General features: G+C 32.3%; 1 protein-coding gene across 2 annotated transcripts; it reads left to right on the forward strand.

Annotated features, from left to right (window-relative positions):
* The first annotated feature begins 1018 nt into the window (after positions 1-1018).
* LOC143251467 (solute carrier family 35 member G1-like) lies at positions 1019-19658 on the forward strand. 2 transcript variants are annotated; one of them, XM_076502763.1, is made up of 3 exons: positions 1019-1479; positions 10162-10252; positions 17720-19658. In XM_076502763.1, exon 3 carries the CDS (start codon positions 17749-17751, stop codon positions 18781-18783), a length of 1035 nt encoding a protein of 344 aa, XP_076358878.1. In that variant the 5' UTR covers positions 1019-1479; positions 10162-10252; positions 17720-17748; the 3' UTR covers positions 18784-19658. The 2 variants fall into 2 exon arrangements, with proteins under 2 accessions (XP_076358878.1, XP_076358877.1); XM_076502762.1 differs by lacking the exons at positions 1019-1479; positions 10162-10252 and adding an exon at positions 11800-12017 and having other exon boundaries at positions 17720-19657.
* Positions 19659-20567: the final 909 nt, after the last annotated feature.

Consider the following 20567-nt stretch of genomic DNA (forward strand, 5'->3'; position numbering starts at 1 on the left):
GATCTAGATATAAGTACTACACCTGTTAAAGTTACAATAACTGTGAATACTTGAAATATTCTACATTGTTCTCCTAAAATAATGCAGGCAAAAAGAGTCACTAATGCCGTATTGCTAAAAATTATAGTCAAAGTATCCGCAAATGGAACCAGTTGGAAGGAGTAATAAGCAGTTCCTGTATAAATTTCTCCAAACACTTTTCCTGTGCAAAGAAACTTCCTCTTTCCTTTAATTCCTAATAATGAATTTCTATTATAGATAACCACCGGTACATACAACAACAAATGAATACAGATACTGATGACCAAAATCTCAACAGGATCCACATTCTTTATAAAGGCAACAATAAATGATGATGTTGTATAAAGGAAATTAAAGAACATAAAAGTCCAAGATAAGAAACATAATTACTTCTCCGACTTTGTCTCTTACAAGGGTTGAAATGACATGTTTTCGAAATTTCCACACTGTTTTCATTCATTGAAGCTACTGTAGAAACATGTTCAGAAATTAAAGGTTTGTTCTCCATCATTATCGTTCGCCAGCCAGCTGGACAATCTGTAATAAACACGAAAATCAAAATTAGAAGCAATGGGTTTCGTTGTGTGTAGTTATTACTTTATTTAACATTTACAACCAATATTTATTAAAAAATAAAGTCGTGATTATGGGAAATTATAGGAGAACAGAGTTGTTAGCACATGTTAGTGTAACGTACACACTGTGAGATACAATCTTCATTTTTTTATGATTATGGTTAGGTTTATCATTCATTTAATATTTCCTACTACTGTGTAACTCATTTATGATTTTTTGGTTGCATTTTGTAGCTAATCATTTGATATTTTGAGTGAATATGTATGATGAAACTGACGCCAGCTTTCTTATCAGTGAAGTATAGATACTATTAATGTAACAGAAGAGTATGTACATTTATGGTCACATGAAGTTGTACTCTCGTGACCTATTGTGTGAACAAACACTGTCAGAAGGTTCATGAAGAGAGAATCGCGTGACAGGTAGTGAATTGCTGGTGTTTATCACTCGATATCGAGAGGTGTTTTGGGGGTATTATATGTGCTGTTTGTTTGTCTGTTTTTATTTAAATTTTTTTTTTTTTCTTTTTTTCTGATTTCATAATTTAAGTAATACTGATATTATTTATAATATGTTGCTTATAAATATTGGTGTGTTGTTCTGTCCAAACACTTGTTTATTAAGTAACTGTCGAATTTATTTTTAATTGTTATTTGTTGTTGAATTCTTGTTGTGGGGACCTGTTTACTTAAGATGGTTACATTGGCGCCTGAACAGAGACCTTTTCATAAACATTAATTATACCTTGGTTTTTTGTTGTCGTTTCTGAATTTGCTATCGAGTGAGAAGTTCAGTTAACCAGTGTCTGAAAATAAACGTTGCTATAGGTGAGATTCTGATATGGCAAGCCTGAAGCAGTCTGTGCCAGTATTGATAAAACAGGTAAAAATGCTAATGCTAATAAGTATTATTACTTATCTACTATTAAAATAACGTAAGTTTCTCTCCCTTGCACCATAAACGTCGAGAATTTATTATACCTATATACCTGTCGAAGATGTATATATTTATGTCCTTGCAATCAAACTATCACTCTTGTCTGTTAAGTTCAACTGTGAGTCGAATTTTAATGTCCAAGTTTCTTAATAGTTCAAAAAACATTTTCTTTTACGTTTATCGTTTACGTGGCAATAAACGGGTGAAAACTGCGGCTTTTTGTTTAAGGGAGGACATTAGAAAGGTGGAAGGATTTTGAAGCAAAAATTGTTTTCGAACTCGAGAGAATTTAGAGGAAATTGATTAATTTGTACCCAGCAGTGTTAGACAACAATGAATTGGATAAGGAGCTCATTTTAGTAGGACGTGAACTGAGATGTTTGTGTAAGAAACTAAATGAAGCTACAGAAAGAAAATTCGTGAAGTGATAATAGCACAGTTGTACTTTTCTTTATGGGAATACTTGGAATGTCATTTTGTCCTCTATTATTAATGTGCTAAAGTTTACTAAACAGTACGATCATCGCAAGAACAATCAACAAGAATCTTTGAATTGCAAAGTGTTTAAAACTAAATATTGTAATAGACTTGTACAACACTATACTTGTAACTAAACACAGCACTTATGTCATTTTTGCGACAAAAATAAAATATGTAAACATGAAACAAAGAAACAAATAACAGCGATTGGAAAATTTGAACAGGGATCAAAGAAGGAGGATTTGAGTCCAGTGAAAGCAAGAAACCCTCCATCAACTATTTAACAACAACTGAACTGGATTTGTCACACCTAACCCTGACAATTAGATGTGTAGAAATAGTAGGTTGTGTATACACTGGATCGAATTATTCATTACTTAATGAAAATAATTTGCAACAAGTAATGAGAAATGACCCAAAACTTCAACAAAAACTTGTAGTAAGGGTAACATGCCTCTTAAAGGTAGAATGACGAACTGCCAACCATGAGGATATTTTGAAGCCAAACTATTTGTAACAGATACAGTTGTGGACCATGGTTGTGTTGTCGTTAAATGTTTATCTGTGTCTTGTATTCGACTTCATTCAGCAAAATGAAGCAGTTCCTCATAGATGGTCTTGAATTAAAGGTATCATCAGTTAGGGATTACGTCTGGAAATACACTGATTGATGAAGTACAATGTTCGCAAGAGAAAACATTCAAAACAACTTGTGTTGAAATATGCCGATATTGTTACATATAAACCTGGTTGAACACAATGTTGTGTAACCACCACACAAATATTCTCGTTTTTATCTTACTAATATACCACTGCTAGAGGTCACGTGAATGAAATGTCTCGTGCTGGATTAACCAAACAGCACATATCCTACTGAGAGACCCTGGATGGCCAGGCGATTAGGGCGCTTGACTCGCAATCAGTAGGTCGCAAGATCGAATCCCCGTCACACCAAACAAACTCTCCATGTTACGGTCAATCCCATTATTCGTTGATAATGAGTAGCCCAAGAGGTGCCTTCTCTTCAGTCTTACACTGCTAAATTAGCGACAGTTGGTACCGATAGCCATCGTGTAGCTTTGTGCGAATTTCAAACATAACTAAATGTACAAGCCTGAGTCACTGTCAAGACAACAACTGTTTTTGTAGAAGACAGTTTTATCAAACAACGAGTATTCTGACAAGTGTTCGATGATTTTCGCAAAACATATCACGTTTAACTTTAGACTAGTTTTCTTTTGACATAGATCAAGCGATTCTGAGACATAACTCCAGTAGTGGGTGTATGTTATACTTCAAGAGGGTTTGAACACTGTCAATGTTTTCTCTGTTTATCTACTAAATATGAGGCGACATTCGGACTTTCTGTGATAAAAAAAACAATTAATATTCAGTATCAGAATGTACTTATAAACGTAAAAAAATAGTTACACTTACGCATGCTTATTATATGTTTAAAAGAAAACTCGGGGTGAGGATTAGTTTTAATGCAAACGTAGCCTTAATCGCCCTGTTTATCTATTTATACAATATAAGAACGTTACCTGTGTGTGACATCTAGCGAATCGTTTAGAATATTAAACCTTATTTCAACTGTAATCTTTCGTGTATATATATATATATATATTAATTAAGGATGTTAGTAATTTCATAATTCTAACACTTATCTAGAAGTAGGCATCGCAGAATTGCTTCTTATATCAGTTTTCATGATACTTATATACATTCTGAAAAATAAATTCACACCATAACTTATAATTATTGTGTTTATATTCGTGTTGGAATACTGCTACAAATTGTTTTTTTCAATGACAAAACAAATATTGTTTATACCTCTTTATTAGAGCAAATCTTACTTATTAATATAATACTAAACACCTGGATAAAGGGAACTATTTTATGGGAGGATTGTATGAGCTCCCTACCCATCAAAAGTAGTCAATTCAAAATTAATTGTAAAACAATTTATTACTGACCATAAAACAAATCAAAAATATTTATATTGTTTTGTCTTAAGAAAAAAAAAAATCAATACAAGGTGGAGCTCCAACAGACAGTACTATTATGTTTGTATAGATAAGTAGTTACATAACATACAACAGACAGTAATATTATGTTTGTATAGATAAGTAGTAACATAACATACATCAGACAGTACTATTATGTTTGTATAGATAAGTAGTTACATAACATACAACAGACAGTACTATTATGTTTGTATAGATAAGTAGTTATATAACACACAACAGACAGTACTATTATGTTTGTATAGATAAGTAGTTATATAACATACAACAGACAGTACTATTATGTTTGTATAGATAAGTAGTTATATAACATACAACAGACAGTACTATTATGTTTGTATAGATAAGTAGTTACATAACATACAACAGACAGTACTATTATGTTTGTATAGATAAGTAGTTATATAACATACAACAGACAGTACTATTATGTTTGTATAGATAAGTAGTTATATAACATACAACAGACAGTACTATTATGTTTGTATAGATAAGTAGTTACATAACATACAACAGACAGTACTATTATGTTTGTATAGATAAGTAGTTATATAACATACAACAGACAGTACTATTATGTTTGTATAGATAAGTAGTTATATAACATACAACAGACAGTACTATTATGTTTGTATAGATAAGTAGTTATATAACATACAACAGACAGTACTATTATGTTTGTATAGATAAGTAGTTATATAACACACAACAGACAGTACTATTATGTTTGTATAGATAAGTAGTTATATAACATACAACAGACAGTACTATTATGTTTGTATAGATAAGTAGTTACATAACATACAACAGACAGTACTATTATGTTTGTATAGATAAGTAGTTACATAACATACAACAGACAGTACTATCATGTTTGTATAGATAAGTAGTTATATAACATACAACAGACAGTACTATTATGTTTGTATAGATAAGTAGTTATATAACACACAACAGACAGTACTATTATGTTTGTATAGATAAGTAGTTATATAACACACAACAGACAGTACTATTATGTTTGTATAGATAAGTAGTTATATAACATACAACAGACAGTACTATTATGTTTGTATAGATAAGTAGTTATATAACATACAACAGACAGTACTATTATGTTTGTATAGATAAGTAGTTATATAACATACAACAGACAGTACTATTATGTTTGTATAGATAAGTAGTTATATAACATACAACAGACAGTACTATTATGTTTGTATAGATAAGTAGTTACATAACATACAACAGACAGTACTATTATGTTTGTATAGATAAGTAGTTATATAACATACAACAGACAGTACTATTATGTTTGTATAGATAAGTAGTTACATAACATACAACAGACAGTACTATTATGTTTGTATAGATAAGTAGTTATATAACACACAACAGACAGTACTATTATGTTTGTGTAGATAAGTAGTTATATAACATACAACAGACAGTACTATTATGTTTGTATAGATAAGTAGTTACATAACATACAACAGACAGTACTATTATGTTTGTATAGATAAGTAGTTACATAACATACAACAGACAGTACTATTATGTTTGTATAGATAAGTAGTTATATAACACACAACAGACAGTACTATTATGTTTGTATAGATAAGTAGTTACATAACATACAACAGACAGTACTATTATGTTTGTATAGATAAGTAGTTACATAACATACAACAGACAGTACTATTATGTTTGTATAGATAAGTAGTTATATAACACACAACAGACAGTACTATTATGTTTGTATAGATAAGTAGTTATATAACACACACACAGACAGTACTATTATGTTTGTATAGATAAGTAGTTATATAACATACAACAGACAGTACTATTATGTTTGTATAGATAAGTAGTTATATAACATACAACAGACAGTACTATTATGTTTGTATAGATAAGTAGTTACATAACATACAACAGACAGTACTATTATGTTTGTATAGATAAGTAGTTACATAACATACAACAGACAGTACTATTATGTTTGTATAGATAAGTAGTTATATAACATACAACAGACAGTACTATTATGTTTGTATAGATAAGTAGTTACATAACATACAACAGACAGTACTATTATGTTTGTATAGATAAGTAGTTACATAACATACAACAGACAGTACTATTATGTTTGTATAGATAAGTAGTTACATAACATACAACAGACAGTACTATTATGTTTGTATAGATAAGTAGTTATATAACATACAACAGACAGTACTATTATGTTTGTATAGATAAGTAGTTATATAACATACAACAGACAGTACTATTATGTTTGTATAGATAAGTAGTTACATAACATACAACAGACAGTACTATTATGTTTGTATAGATAAGTAGTTATATAACATACAACAGACAGTACTATTATGTTTGTATAGATAAGTAGTTATATAACACACAACAGACAGTACTATTATGTTTGTGTAGATAAGTAGTTATATAACATACAACAGACAGTACTATTATGTTTGTATAGATAAGTAGTTATATAGCATACAACAGACAGTACTATTATGTTTGTATAGATAAGTAGTTACATAACATACAACAGACAGTACTATTATGTTTGTATAGATAAGTAGTTACATAGACATACAGCAAACAGTACTATCAAATTTTTACAGATAAGTAGTTACATAGACGTACAACAGACAGTACTATCATATTTTTATAAATAAGTAGTTACATATTCACACAAAAGACAGTACTGTCATATTTCTATAGATAAGTAGTGACATACACATGCAGCATAAAACAAGTTTAAATCTATTGAAGACCGTGTATTATTTAGGGACGGAGGGTGAGTTTTTATGTATAATATTTATTTTATAAGAATTTCAGTATCGTATTTGGCTGTTGAGAAAAATTTAAAAGTAGAGACGGAAATCGGATGTCCTGTTTGAGCTGTTGAATAGTGGAGTTAGGAGGGTTTGTAACCTTTCTTACAGTTTTTATAGATATGGCCATGTGTTCACATGCTCGCACGTGTATAAGTCGACGAGGTGTAGACAATGGAATTCAGTAAACGATCTTTGCAATGGAAAAAATATTTAGTTTGGTTTCATAATAACTTTCAGGTCAATGTAGGGTTAGTAAGTGTTAACTTTTCATTTCAACTGTTTCTTGATAAGAGAGCTCTGTCTTTCAAAGATATGATCAGCAGGTGTATATGGGAAGTTAGGATGGGTGCCTTAGACAGTTTGAGAAACAGTTTAGTTGAGAATAAAGAAATTAGTTTATCCAAGAAATGCTTAGGGTAGTCGTTTGGAAAAAGAATGTTTTGTAGGTAAGTACTTTCTTTGTGTAGGATCAGATAGGAAAAGTTTGTAGATTTTCTTTAGTACAGTGGTTCTTAACCTTTTTCAGTGTTTGCACCCCCTTTCAAATCAGTAATCATTTCTCGTACCCCCTGGAAACTTAAATATAAAAAAAGCTAAAAATACAAAGTTGATGTAATCAAAAATTTTTTTTTAATCTTCATACATACAGCATACCTTTTTTCAAGACAAAAATTCAGGGTACATAATGAAAAATTAATTTCAATGTTTCTTTTTAGGAGAAATATAAAGCATACTCTTATGTAAAAATATAGATTTGCTTTAATTATTCATGGGCATCCTCGCACCCCTTGGGAATCATCTTTGCACCCCCTAGGGGTGCGGGCACCCCTGGTTAAGAACCCCTGCTTTAGTAGAAAGACAATAAGACTGTGATTGAAACAGAAGGGTATTAAACTATGAAACTGAGTAAAAAGGGCAGTAAATGTGTTTCAATAATAGAATACAAGTTGAAAAACTATTAGAATCATGATAAACAAGAACATCCAGAAACGAAATAGTTATTTGTTTCATGAGTCAACTATATCGAGGGGTGTCATGAAGTAAGATAGTCGAGAAAGTGTTGGATATGATCAGTAATAGGGAGAGAATCATCTTCTATGGAGAACAGACTTGAAGGACAGTTGTTAATCCAGCTTTGTTCGTGGTGACAAAGTAAAATGTTGGCAAGCGTGAGTGAGACTCAATGGAGATCTCGTAGCAGCCCATCTAGCTGTTCATGAAGGAGAATAGGTCCTTCAGTAGAGAGTTCAAGTATAGGTTTGAAATCTGATTCAGAAAGTCCTTTAACAAGAATGTTTTTTAGATAAGAGATGAGACAGCGCAAAGCTAATGGTTTCGTTCAGGTAACTATAAGTACAGGTACACCACCGATTTTCCAGCACCCTTGATTCCAGATCCTTCCCGGATTATCCGTTTTGCTGGACCAACAGAGGTCACGTGACAATAATAGAACTATACACCTCTGACCCAGTAATTATACCCTTCCTGTGTCTCTATAGCACCGTTGACTACTAGAAACTTAATTAAAACAAATATTAGATGTGAATTAACTGATTAATGAAATACATCAGAACAGGTATAAATGATACAGGTTTATTACTGCAGTATAAGTAATACAGGTTTGTTAGTACAGGTATAAATGATACAAGTTTATTACTACAGTAAAGTAATACAGGTTTATTAGTACAGGTATAAATGATACAGGTTTATTAGTACAAGTATAAATGATACAGGTTTATCAGTACAGGTATAAATGATACAAGTTTATTAGTACAGTATAAATGACACAAGTTTATTAGTACAGGTATAAATGATACAAGTTTATTAGTACAGGTATAAATGATACAAGTTTATTACTACAGTAAAGTAATACAGGTTTATTAGTACAGGTATAAATGATACAGGTTTATTAGTACAGGTATAAATGATACAGGTTTATTAGTACAGGTATAAATGATACAGGTTTATTAGTGCAGTATAAATGGAAAAGATTTATTAATCACTGTACTTACAAAGAATGCTACAATAGTACAATATCCAAAAGAGCAAATTTTAGAATTTTACTAGAATTGTAGAGCTAACCACAAAGGTTTGGAAGTTGAGGGATGTTAAAGGTGCTGTCTGTTTCATATTTGACTGTTTCATCATGGATTTGTGATGTTGCAGGAGGAACATCTGGGGTATTTGAAGCCACAAAAATTATCGGATGTAGGCCTACTGCTCTGACACACATTCTTCTTGGCTATGTTTTTAAACATTTCATCCAAGCGAAGTTGTTTTAATCACTTTGATCTTTCCCTGTTAATTTATCACACAACAAATGAAGAGTTATTAGCTCTTCTTCCGTCATGTTCTAACCCACTGATTAATTCATCCGTTAACTCAATTAACTTGTCCATAGTAAGTCTTTCAGCTACATCTGTTTTATCTTCATCACTTTCATTGTTTTTATCAGGGTCCAGAAAAATATCCATAATTTCAGAGTCAGCATAGTGATGAACAACAGGTGTTTCTTTGTTAACATTCATCCACTCGGCTAGACTCTCTTCATTAAGCCTACTTGCTATATCCTTGGCAGCAGGTGCCGTTAAACTTGTTGCATACTCAAGGAACTCATTTGGTGTGACGGAGATTCGAATCCGCGACCCTCAGATTACGGGCCGAGTGCCCCAACCACTTGGCCATGTCAGGCATTATACACCTTATGTGAATAATTTACCTACCATGAAAAAATATAGTACTGTTGAATATAATTTGGAAACAATAAACCTAGTGAAGGTTGTTCGACCTCAATGAAGCAAAATGTGTTTCATTTAAACATTAATGTTGTATTTTGGTTTCATTTGTATTTCGTTAGGTACTCCTTTATGTATAGAACAACATAGAGCCGAAGCTAAGTGTGAAATTGATTTGAATTTGTACTAAACCTCAAGTGAGCGGAACAGTTGACAATTCTTTGATAGATTGTTTAGGCAAAGTATTCATGATGAAACTTTGTAGAACAGACGGAAACTGCCTGTTGTGGAGAAGACGATATTTCGAAAGTCTTCTCCCTTTGGTCTTCAAGTCAGTGTGTGTGTAGGTGTTGTCGTCCTTTTATAGTGTTCTGGTGGATTGTGGAGTGCGTGTTATGATTGGGGGAAGACTTTCGAAACGTCGTCCTCTGCACTTGTGTCTCCACAACAGGCAGTTGCCGTCCATTCCAAATTATTACAGTTGACAATATTTAAAAATAAGTCCTTTTCTATTTTCTACAGCTACTGCCTATGATTTAATATTTCCATATAAGAACAACAGCTACATTGAAGAAGATATGATCCAGTGTTTCGACAATGAAAACATTAAAATGTAAGTAAAATAAAAACTCATCTTTGTGTTTCAATAAATTATAGCAAGTGCATTACTAATGCAAACTATTTATCATTTTCTTGTATATCAAGGTTCGACTTTATAAAGAACATCGGCATGGAAGAAGATTTACCTCGTGTTTACTTTATGAAATATTTAAAATGTTAACGAAACTAAGCTACGTTTTATACAATCTTCACCAAAATGTTTGCACAATTTGTAGTAAATAAGATCATTATTATTAAGACGGATTACAAATACACTTAGTGTTATCAATCGAAAATGTCAGTTATATTAAATATATTCATGTGTAAACTGTATAATGTTACTTGTTATTTTTGAATTTCGCGCAAAGCTATCAAGGGCTATCTGCGATAGCCGTCCCTAATTAAGCAGTGTAAGACTAGAGGGAAGGCAGCTATTCATCACCACCCATCGCCAACTCTTGGGCTACTCTTTTACCAACGAATAGTGGGATTGAGTGTCACATTATAACGCCCCCACGGTTGAAAGGGCAAGCATATGCGGTGCGACGGAGATTCAAACCCGCGACCCTCGGATTACGAATCGAATGCCTTAACACACCTGGCCATGCCGAGACTGGTGTTATATTAAGTCACCATAACGTTTCTTAATGATAATTTTAAAAGTTTGATGATCAACTGAAGATTCTTCAGGATACTTAATAGTTAATGGGACTGGCTTCATGTATGAATAGGGCAAGGTGACTGATATACTTGCATCTCTGACTACTAAGACTTCCACTCTGACTCGCAATCTGACCATTCTCGTGTTTTTCTTGCAATTTTCAAACCAGCTTCTCGTCCCTAGGCTTCTGTTCTTTGAAATTTAACGTCTTTTTAAACCGACAATGCATGTTAACCAATCAGGACATGACACTCATGTTCTACAAGTTATAGGAAACTTTGGCGGAAGATGCATTTTGTTTTGTTTCAAATGGATTCTCCACCAAATTGTCATGTGATCACTTTGAGTTGCTTGCAATCTTCAAAAGCATTTTGTATGGTGATGAATATTCTTACCAGATGTATTACAGTTGGCCCGGCATGGCCAGATGGTTAGTGTACTCGACTTGTAATCTGAGGGTCGTGGGTTCGACTTTGGAGGCGTTATAATGTGACGGACAATCCCACTATTCGTTGATAAATGAGTAGCCCAAGAGTTGGCTGTGGTTGATGATGACTAGCTGTCTTCCTTCTTGTCTTACGCTGCTAAATTAAGGACAGCTAGTCTGGATAGACCTCGTGTAGTTTAGCGTGAAATTCAAAAACAAACAAACTGAAACAAACCTGTACTACAATAGAAAGTACAGCTAACTACAATGTTCCAACATTATACATTGAAGCTGATAACTGAACGCAACAAGGTATAAATATCTGGGGTTTGTTTCATTTTAACGTTAAAAATAACTACAGGCAAGTGACGTCATGATGTTCTGAAGTTCATTTGATTAAACAATATATGTAGATATTAACACTGAAATAAGAAAATTCAGTGTAGAAGTTCCGTCATGTCTAGTTTTGCAATAAAACGATTGATTATTATCAGGAGAGTAAAGTTCGTTCTTTTCTTCCTTTCTCTAACTTTATCGTCAAAATATTCAGATTCGTTGAAATATTTGAACAATATAGATGTTATTGAAACAATTCAAGATACATACGTATGTGAATTCGTGCCTGTCACATACCTCAACTGACTTCATGTTTTGTAATATGTTCTCCTCTATGCGGTGAAAACGTTTCAGGTGAGTACCGAAATTGAACGTTCATAAAACGGTGTTATTGTAGTTTAATTACACATCGGCGTTATGTACGTGTATACCATCTATGTTATATTAAATTGTTTTCTAAAAATGTTAGGTACAGCCAGACATGGCCAGAAGGTTATGGGCGCTCAACTCATAATCCAAGTGACGCGGGTTCAAATCCCCCATAACACCAAACATGATCGCCCTTTCAGCAATGGGGGCGTCATAATTTGACGGTCAATCCCATTATTCGTTGGTAAAAGAGTAGCCTAAGAGTTGGCAGTAAGTGGTGATGACTAGTCTTACACTGCTAAATTAGAAACGGCTAGCGCAGATAACCCTCGTGTAGCTTTGCGTAAAAATCAAAACAAACCAATAAACCTATGTAAATGTCATTATTTTTGCCTTAACTGAAACTTCTAAAAATTATCCTTTAAAACTTATAAAATAACCAACACAACACGTGAAGAGAAGTTTAACATTGTTGGTTTGTTAACACAGTTGTTGTACTATAAACTTCGGAAGCTGTACCTGTTATTAACACTTATTAATAGCAAACTTTGTTAGTAACATCATAAATTTGATACATCTCAACATTTAATTAAGATTTAAATTTAAATTACAATTTAACTCAGTTTCAGGCTACTTCAAATCATAATACGTAACACGTTGTAAAAATTCATTGACTCATTCTTAACGTATATATTCACAACCCAACATATTAACATCATAGGTGGTTTTACTTCCAAGAAGCACGAGATCGAAGACTTAATTACGCAATCTTCTCCTGACATTGTTGTAATTACTGAAACTATGTGTTCTAAAAATAATCCACTAACATTTTCTGGATATGTTATTTTAAGAGTAGATTGAATGAACAAAAATGACTCATTGTACAAATATATTTCCCTACATTATCTATTATCCGAATAGATATTCAAAATAGTAACGAAAATATTAGCATAAATTTAAATTTATCAAATGATAAGATAACAACCATAGCTGGAATTTACTGTTCTTCATCCAAAATACTGGACACTCAATTACTGGTGGAAGACGCAAGTTAGTGTTATATTTCTGTTGTTGTTGTTTTTCAAGTGCATTTTCTACTTATTATTATAAAAGTAACTAAAATGAAAAAAATTAGAAATTTAATTAGTTAGATTATGTAAGGAAATATTCTGTAGCTTTGCATTAAATTAAAAATCAAACAAACAATATTCAATGTTGTTGTCGCACAAAATAATATTTTATGGGTCTTAGAAAAAAATTGTTTCGTTGGCAAATATTCAGTAAGAAATTAACCTTTAATCTTGACGTTTGAACAAGAGATTCCGACAGCATCTTGTATATTTATATGTTTTAACTACTAACGTTCCAAACTGTATACAAGTCCACTTTGTTGTTGGTTATAATAAATGAGTCGCAAACAAAAGTGTTGTCGACGCTACAATCAACCTCATTTATAACTATTTGAGTTCGCTGTGTATTTTACATAGAAATTATTGCTTTTGTCAGTTCGTTCATTAAATGTTTTTAATTGCGCATTATAATACAATATGTGCTACCCACATTTCAGTAATTTAAAGGTTCATCGACGTTATGTGGCTTTTATAGCTCAAACCAGTGTGTTTGTTTTCTTATAGCAAAGCCATATCGGGCTATCTGCTGAGTCCACCGAGGGGAATCGAACTCCTGATTTTAGCGTTGTAAATCTGTAAACTTACCGCTGTATTAGTGGGGGGGGGCAGCTCAAAGCAATATTATTTTACTAATAATATTGAATTTTATTTTCATCATTAATAAAAGTTTGTGAACATATTTTCTTTAAATAAATATTATTTTTGTTTAAAACACACTTGCCTTCATAAAAGCATTCAGACTTTTAGGATGTTATGGTTATCATGGATTATTATTATTGTTATACTGAATCTTAACCCAACAATCTTAAGATCTATATATTTCATTCTTTTGTGTTTCTTTCATCAGCTTTGCCCTACTGTTATCGTTTATTCCAGCTTCTAAGAACACTAATCCACAAATTACAATAAAATATACAGTAGTAAAAAATGCAAAACAAATTAATATGAAAACAAGTGCATTTATAAACATAAACCAAATTGAAGATACTGATAGGATAAAAACTTAGCTTAACTTTATAAGAGGTGCTTAAAATAAAAACTTTAAATATTTTAGTGTACATTACGGTGCAAAAGTGTTAGGACAAAGTCAAAATTAGACAGAATTTGGGCTAGTTTCGAACAACAATTGAAGACATATCCAGTACAACAGAAACTCAGTGAAAGTGCTTGCGTTCATCAAACAGTTAATATTTTATGTCTCTCTTTTGCTTTAATAACTGCAAACAGCTTTTCAGGCATTGTTGCAACATATTTGATCAAAGTGTTCTTTGGAATTTTACTCCAAATGTCTCTAATACAATTCAATACAGTTTCTTTGGAAGTAAATTTTGATTTGTCAAGTTTTTGATCTTTTAAATCCCAGATTTGTTCAATTGGGTTGAAATTAGGATTCTGTTGAGCTATTGTATCATTTAAATGACTCTAGCAGCTTCTTTCTTAGGTAAGTATCTTCTGCATGGGTTGGATGAGTGTTTAGTGTCATTATGTTCTTCGTAGTGGAATCCTTTACCAATAATATACTCATTTCTGGGTATACCATGACAGATCAGTATCTGGGTATACTTGTGCTGGTCCATTATTCCATCTATTTTGCAAATATCTCTTCCTGTCTCACCAGAAAAACACCCACAAATCATCATAGTACCTCCCCCATGGCTCATGCTAGGTGCTATGCATTGAGGTAAGTCTTTTCCACCTTTCTTCTGCCAGATGTACAACCTACACTTTGAACAAAATATTTCAAACTTGGACTTATTCATCCATAACACCATTTTTCAACCATCAACAGTCAAGTTTTTGCATATTTTAGCAAATTTCAGTCAATATTTGAAGACCGAAGTAAAGATTTTTAAAATTGATATATGAACAAATATTCCACTTTCTTCAAGTCTTCTTAGATTTGTAGATATTGACACTTTCTGTCATTTGATACATGGTACTTTATCTGACAGTTAAGATCTTTCGCAGTCTTTCTTCTGTTCTGGAGGCTGCATAAACCTAACATCAATATTATTGAGTTTAGGTGTCCTGCCTCTTCCTTTCCTAGTTTCAACTTTATCTGTCTCGGTCTGACAGATACAAGGTGTAATTCACAGCGTTTGAGGAGCATTTCAAGTCTGCAGCAACTTGTAGGAGAGTCCAACCAGCATCATGTGAAGATTTTATGCAAACTAATGACAATTCTCTGCGTTTTTTGGACCGTGGCATGACAACAAAGTTTAACATATTGTGTTAAACACTTGTTAAATCAAAATGCATTTGTGGAGTGCTATTAAACTGATTTATTCTAACATATACCGGTACAATATGCCTATCTTCTTTCTGTGTATACTTAAGATACTGCATGGGGCCCCATGACAGTTATTTGAGACCCTAAATTTGATCAGTATGTTCATTTAAACATAACCCTTTTGAAATATTCTTTGTACAAATATTTTGGATTCTAAAGAATGATTAATATTCTCACCCTGGTTCATTCAGTTGTGAATAGGGATGAGTGAAGTATTACCATAGTGTTGAAATTTACATTCTTTAATGGCATAGTAGAATTAGCCACATAAAATGAAAAGAATAACAAAACATTCCCTTGTCCTAACACTTCTGCACAGTACTGTACATGATGAACTTAAATATTATAAAAACTGAAGTCACAGCGACAATTTCAAATCAATTAACACTTTAGAGTTTTCATATCTTTCTTATTAAATTACTACAACTAAGTTAAATGGCAGTAATGTTGTAATGTGAGTGAACGATGAAACAGTGGTAAATTTAAGGGCATACAATACTAAAATATAGGGTTCAATTCCCGTGATGGGCAGATTGCACACAGCCCAAATATATATATATTCATAATTTGTGATTTTATAATCAGTGATAAGCATTCGGAAGTTTCAACTAGAACGGCACCTTATGCAACACTCAGGTTAAACTACAAGATCAAAAATTCCAAGACTCGGATGTAGATGACCAGACGTAAGGCATCCAGTTAAATGCACCACTACTATATGGCCACTCTTAACCAGATATCAGGATTTCCTAACACAGTTTAACACCCACACAGCCGAAAATGTGGGACATGTTTTGGTGGTACACTGAGACGTAAGACTGAGATCTGCCGATCCCCAGGTCAAAACTTGAACTACTAGCCTATGTCTGGCACATATTACAATTTTTAAAGAAAATCGGCCATGTGATATGAAATTCAAATGATCCGTTATCCAAAAGATACCAGAAAGATCTGTGTGTAAATTTCATAGAGAATCATGGAGGAGATCCACCCTATTTTTACACAGAAAAGTAGCATATAGTAACAGTGTGAGTACGAGTTGAGCAGGAATAAGGATTGGTGACGTATCACTCCTTATATACTGCAGAAAGACTAAGGACTGGTAACATATCACTCCTCTTATCCTGCAGAAAGAATAATTACTGATGACATATCACTCCTTATATTCTGTAGAAGGAATAAGGACTGATGACATATCACTACTTATATCCTGCAGAAAAGTACCCTCAAGCCGTAGAGATCACATTCTTCAAAACTCTGTACTGCAATGTAAAAGCAAACACTCTAACTGTGGACAAATTCCTTGAACAGGAATTTGATCAAATAGAGTGGCCTTCACACTCACTGAGCTTGTATTCCATAGTATGTTCATTTCAAGGAATCCAGACACTCAAAAGTGCCTTGAATGTTTGTTCTGTCACACATTAACTTAGAATCTGAGTTTGATGTCCATCATTTGTGCTAACTACTATTGAAGTGTTTGATTACCATTCTTCATATTGAATTAAACAATAAGAACTATAAATCAACAAAATGATACCTACCAAATGTTCTTGCACAAGCATTGGTTAAATGAACTGCCATCTGTAAATCAGACCACGTAAGTTATCATTAGATGTTTGATTTACATAAAGATTAACCGAGTGGCAACTGATTTATTTTGTGCCTATATTACAAATTTGGATTATCAGTAAACTTATTTCAACAGTATATTATGTGTTCAATGACCTCTATTAACTGAATTTTAACTACTCTGCAGAGCATAAGTTATTGTCTATTGTTGCAAATTACTTAATATTAATCTTAACTTTAGAAGTATTATTCAAAATACATCAAGACCAGGAAGATGAAATGTGTTACTAAGGCTTTTAATGTCTAGTAATATAATACATGTCAAATATGTCATAATGTCTAGTAATATAATACATGTCAAATATGCCATAATGTCTAGTAATATAATACATGTCAAACATGCTATCAACAAATCTTTCCGAAACTTTTTGTCACTGTTGCTGTTGTTTATCTCATACAAAACGCAAATATATGTTTTTAACTGTTTGGGTTTAAGTGGTTATTTACATTGCTAGATAATGTAATAATAGAGTATTGAGTTATATTGAAATTTCGTTCGCTTCTGTTTAGCCCTAGTCTTCTGTTTTCAAACATTTTCTTTATCAGGAATATTACTCGAAACATTAAATTGTTTTAGACCTTTGATCATGCTATATCTTAACATGATTTAACGTGTTTTTTTTTTCCTTTTGCAGCTCTTTTAGTGTACGTGTAATTTACAAGAATGGAGCAGAAATTATTTAGGCCTAAAAATACCGGAACCGAAGTCTCCATGAATGAAGATATTTCAGACTCTTTATCAACCTGTCAAGATACTGTCAACAAAGAAACTGAAGTCATCCAGAAAATTTCTTTTCTAGGTCTTCTTTCTTCTCTATTTTCTTCTCTGTTTTTTTCCAGTGCATCATTTATTGTCGCCTTTGTAACCAATGTGGATCCTATTGAGATTTTAGTTATCCGAAGCTGTATCCAGTTGCTGACGTACGTACCAGTTGTTATCTATAACAGAACTTCTTTCTTAGGTGTTAAAGGAGAGAGATGGTTTCTTTGTATGCGAGCAATTATAGGAACAGTTTCCATGGGAATGGGTTACTATTCCTTTCGATTGATTCCATTGGCAGATGCTTCAACTATAATATTTAGTTGTCCAGCGTTAGTGACTCTTTTTGCCTGCGTTTTGTTGAGAGAACCATGTGGAGTATTTCAAGTATTCACAGTTATTATTACTTTGACAGGCGTAGTGCTTATATCTAGACCATCTTTCTTATTTGGAGTTACTTCAATAGACCAGGTTAGTTCAGCACATCGCCTCCAGGGCTCTCTGACAGCATTTTGCTCGTGTATTGCTGCGGCATTGGCCTTCATAACCCTGCGTAAATTGCAGAAAACATCAACTTCCGTAGTTATATGTGTGTTCTCTGTTGCATCCATTGCTTTTGGGTTGATTTACCTTTTCATTGTGGATAATTTTACAATTCCAATTTGTGGACAGGATGCCATCCTTCTCGTTATTTGTGGACTCTTTGGGACCTTTGGACAGTTCCTACTCACAACTGCACTAAAATTAGAAGATGCTGGTCCCATATCTTTGACAAGGACACTTGATATCGTTTTAGCCTTTGTTTTTGGAATATCCTTTCTTGATCAATATCCTACCTGGAGTAGCATCGTGGGAGCTTTGCTTGTTTGCTCCTCTGTCGTTTTAATCGCCATCAAGAAATGGAAAGACAAGCAAAAAACCAAAAAACATTTTAAGTGAAAGACAACCTCTCAAGAATAAAACCAGTAATATTTATAACTCAATTTTATCTCCAAAATCGAAGTAAAAATATTTATGCAACAAGTTACTAAACTGTTGAACTTTTACTTCATATTGAAGTATTGTTATTACTTTATAATATGATAACTTATCTTTGTAGTATTATTATTACTGTGGTTTTGCCTTGGGATTACTTTAATAGGACGTTTATGTAATAAGGGGTTTGTAATTACAGTTCAGTGAACATTGCTAGTTGAAACAACTGTTTGTGCTAGTAAGTAGTAAATGTAGTGTTCGTACCTTTATTGCAAAAAAATGAACATTTTCTGTAAAAACATTTTTTATTTTTTGTGAGAAAAATGTTATGACTGTGCTCTTTACTCATATCAAACTCATTGCATCAAAATGATTCAATGTAGATAGTTCAGTATCTTTATATATTTTACTGATATAAACTGTAATATTTTAATACATTATTGAAAAAAATAACAAATTTTAAAAACTCCAGTTTTCAGTACTATATTTGAAAATAACGTTAATAAAGAAGTAATCAAATCCTCAAATACAGTTCTGATGAAAGTCGTGTTCTTTTTGTAAGGAAAGTAAATTTACCTGAATATTTATTGGTATAAATAAATGGTTATTATATATATTACAGTTATTTTTTTAATTGTCGAAATCTTGAATACCCAAAGGATAATAAGTTTTACGAATTTTTAGGGTGCTATTTAATAGATGGCGTTACTTTTATAAGCCAAAATTCTCTTCTGGCATTGAGACCTTGTATTTCAGCATAACAGATAGCACCATCATATTTACGCATACATGTGTGTGTGCCACTGAAACATTATGTGTATGTGTTTATAGGTACAGTATGATTAAAAAATACAGAATTCTTAAACAGGCTGGTCTTAAATGCCATTAAAAGACTTGTAATTATATTTTCACCTGCATATTAAATTTAAAAAATATATTTAGAATACCAAACATTTTTAAACAATTAGTTCTTAAACACTATCTGACATACGCTGATTAGCATCTTATTGGCTATTTCAACATGAAATAAGATTTGTTGAAATTTGTTTTCACACATATTACAGCGAACAGTCTTTGTTGGCTGTAGTATGCGCTTATTAAGACTTTTTTTATCACATATTCTAATGATAAACAACCTCTTCTAAGTGTGCCAATAAAGCAGTTCAAGCTATAAATGTAGAAATAACATCAGATTCATAACATTTGGTAAGCTAATTAATTAGTTGTGAAATACTTATAAACTGGATCACATGGATACAGGTTATAGGAAATATCAAATTTTGAAATAAAAAAAAATCTTACGTGAAACAATTCTGTATTCACAAACTCTCAAGCGTTAAAGTAAGTTATTTTAAGAAGCAACAGTATGGTACTTTTGCTCACATAACTCTTTACTAATCATTTGTTTCATAGTTATATTGTTTTGAATTTGTGCCATGCTAGTCGAACCTAATGAAATTTTCTCGTTGTTTCAAGTGAGTAATTTTATATCACAACATGTTCTATACCTCTGTCAAAAAATATAGAGAGAGACGACCAAGTTAGTACAAGTGAGTAAGTTAGTCAGAGTGAGAGTAAGTGTAAAAGAAAAGAACTGAAATCAGACTGAGTGATTGTCAGTTTAGAGATATAATGGTGATTTTTAAATTGAAAGCTTCATAGTTTGTATTGTAATAACAGAGATATAGAAAATGAGCTGTCTTCTCAAAGGATGTTCTAAAGTGACAAAATCTGTCTGTATGAACTGA

The sequence above is a fragment of the Tachypleus tridentatus genome, chromosome 6 (assembly GCF_004210375.1).
Source record: "Tachypleus tridentatus isolate NWPU-2018 chromosome 6, ASM421037v1, whole genome shotgun sequence".
Lineage (NCBI taxonomy): Eukaryota > Metazoa > Arthropoda > Merostomata > Xiphosura > Limulidae > Tachypleus > Tachypleus tridentatus.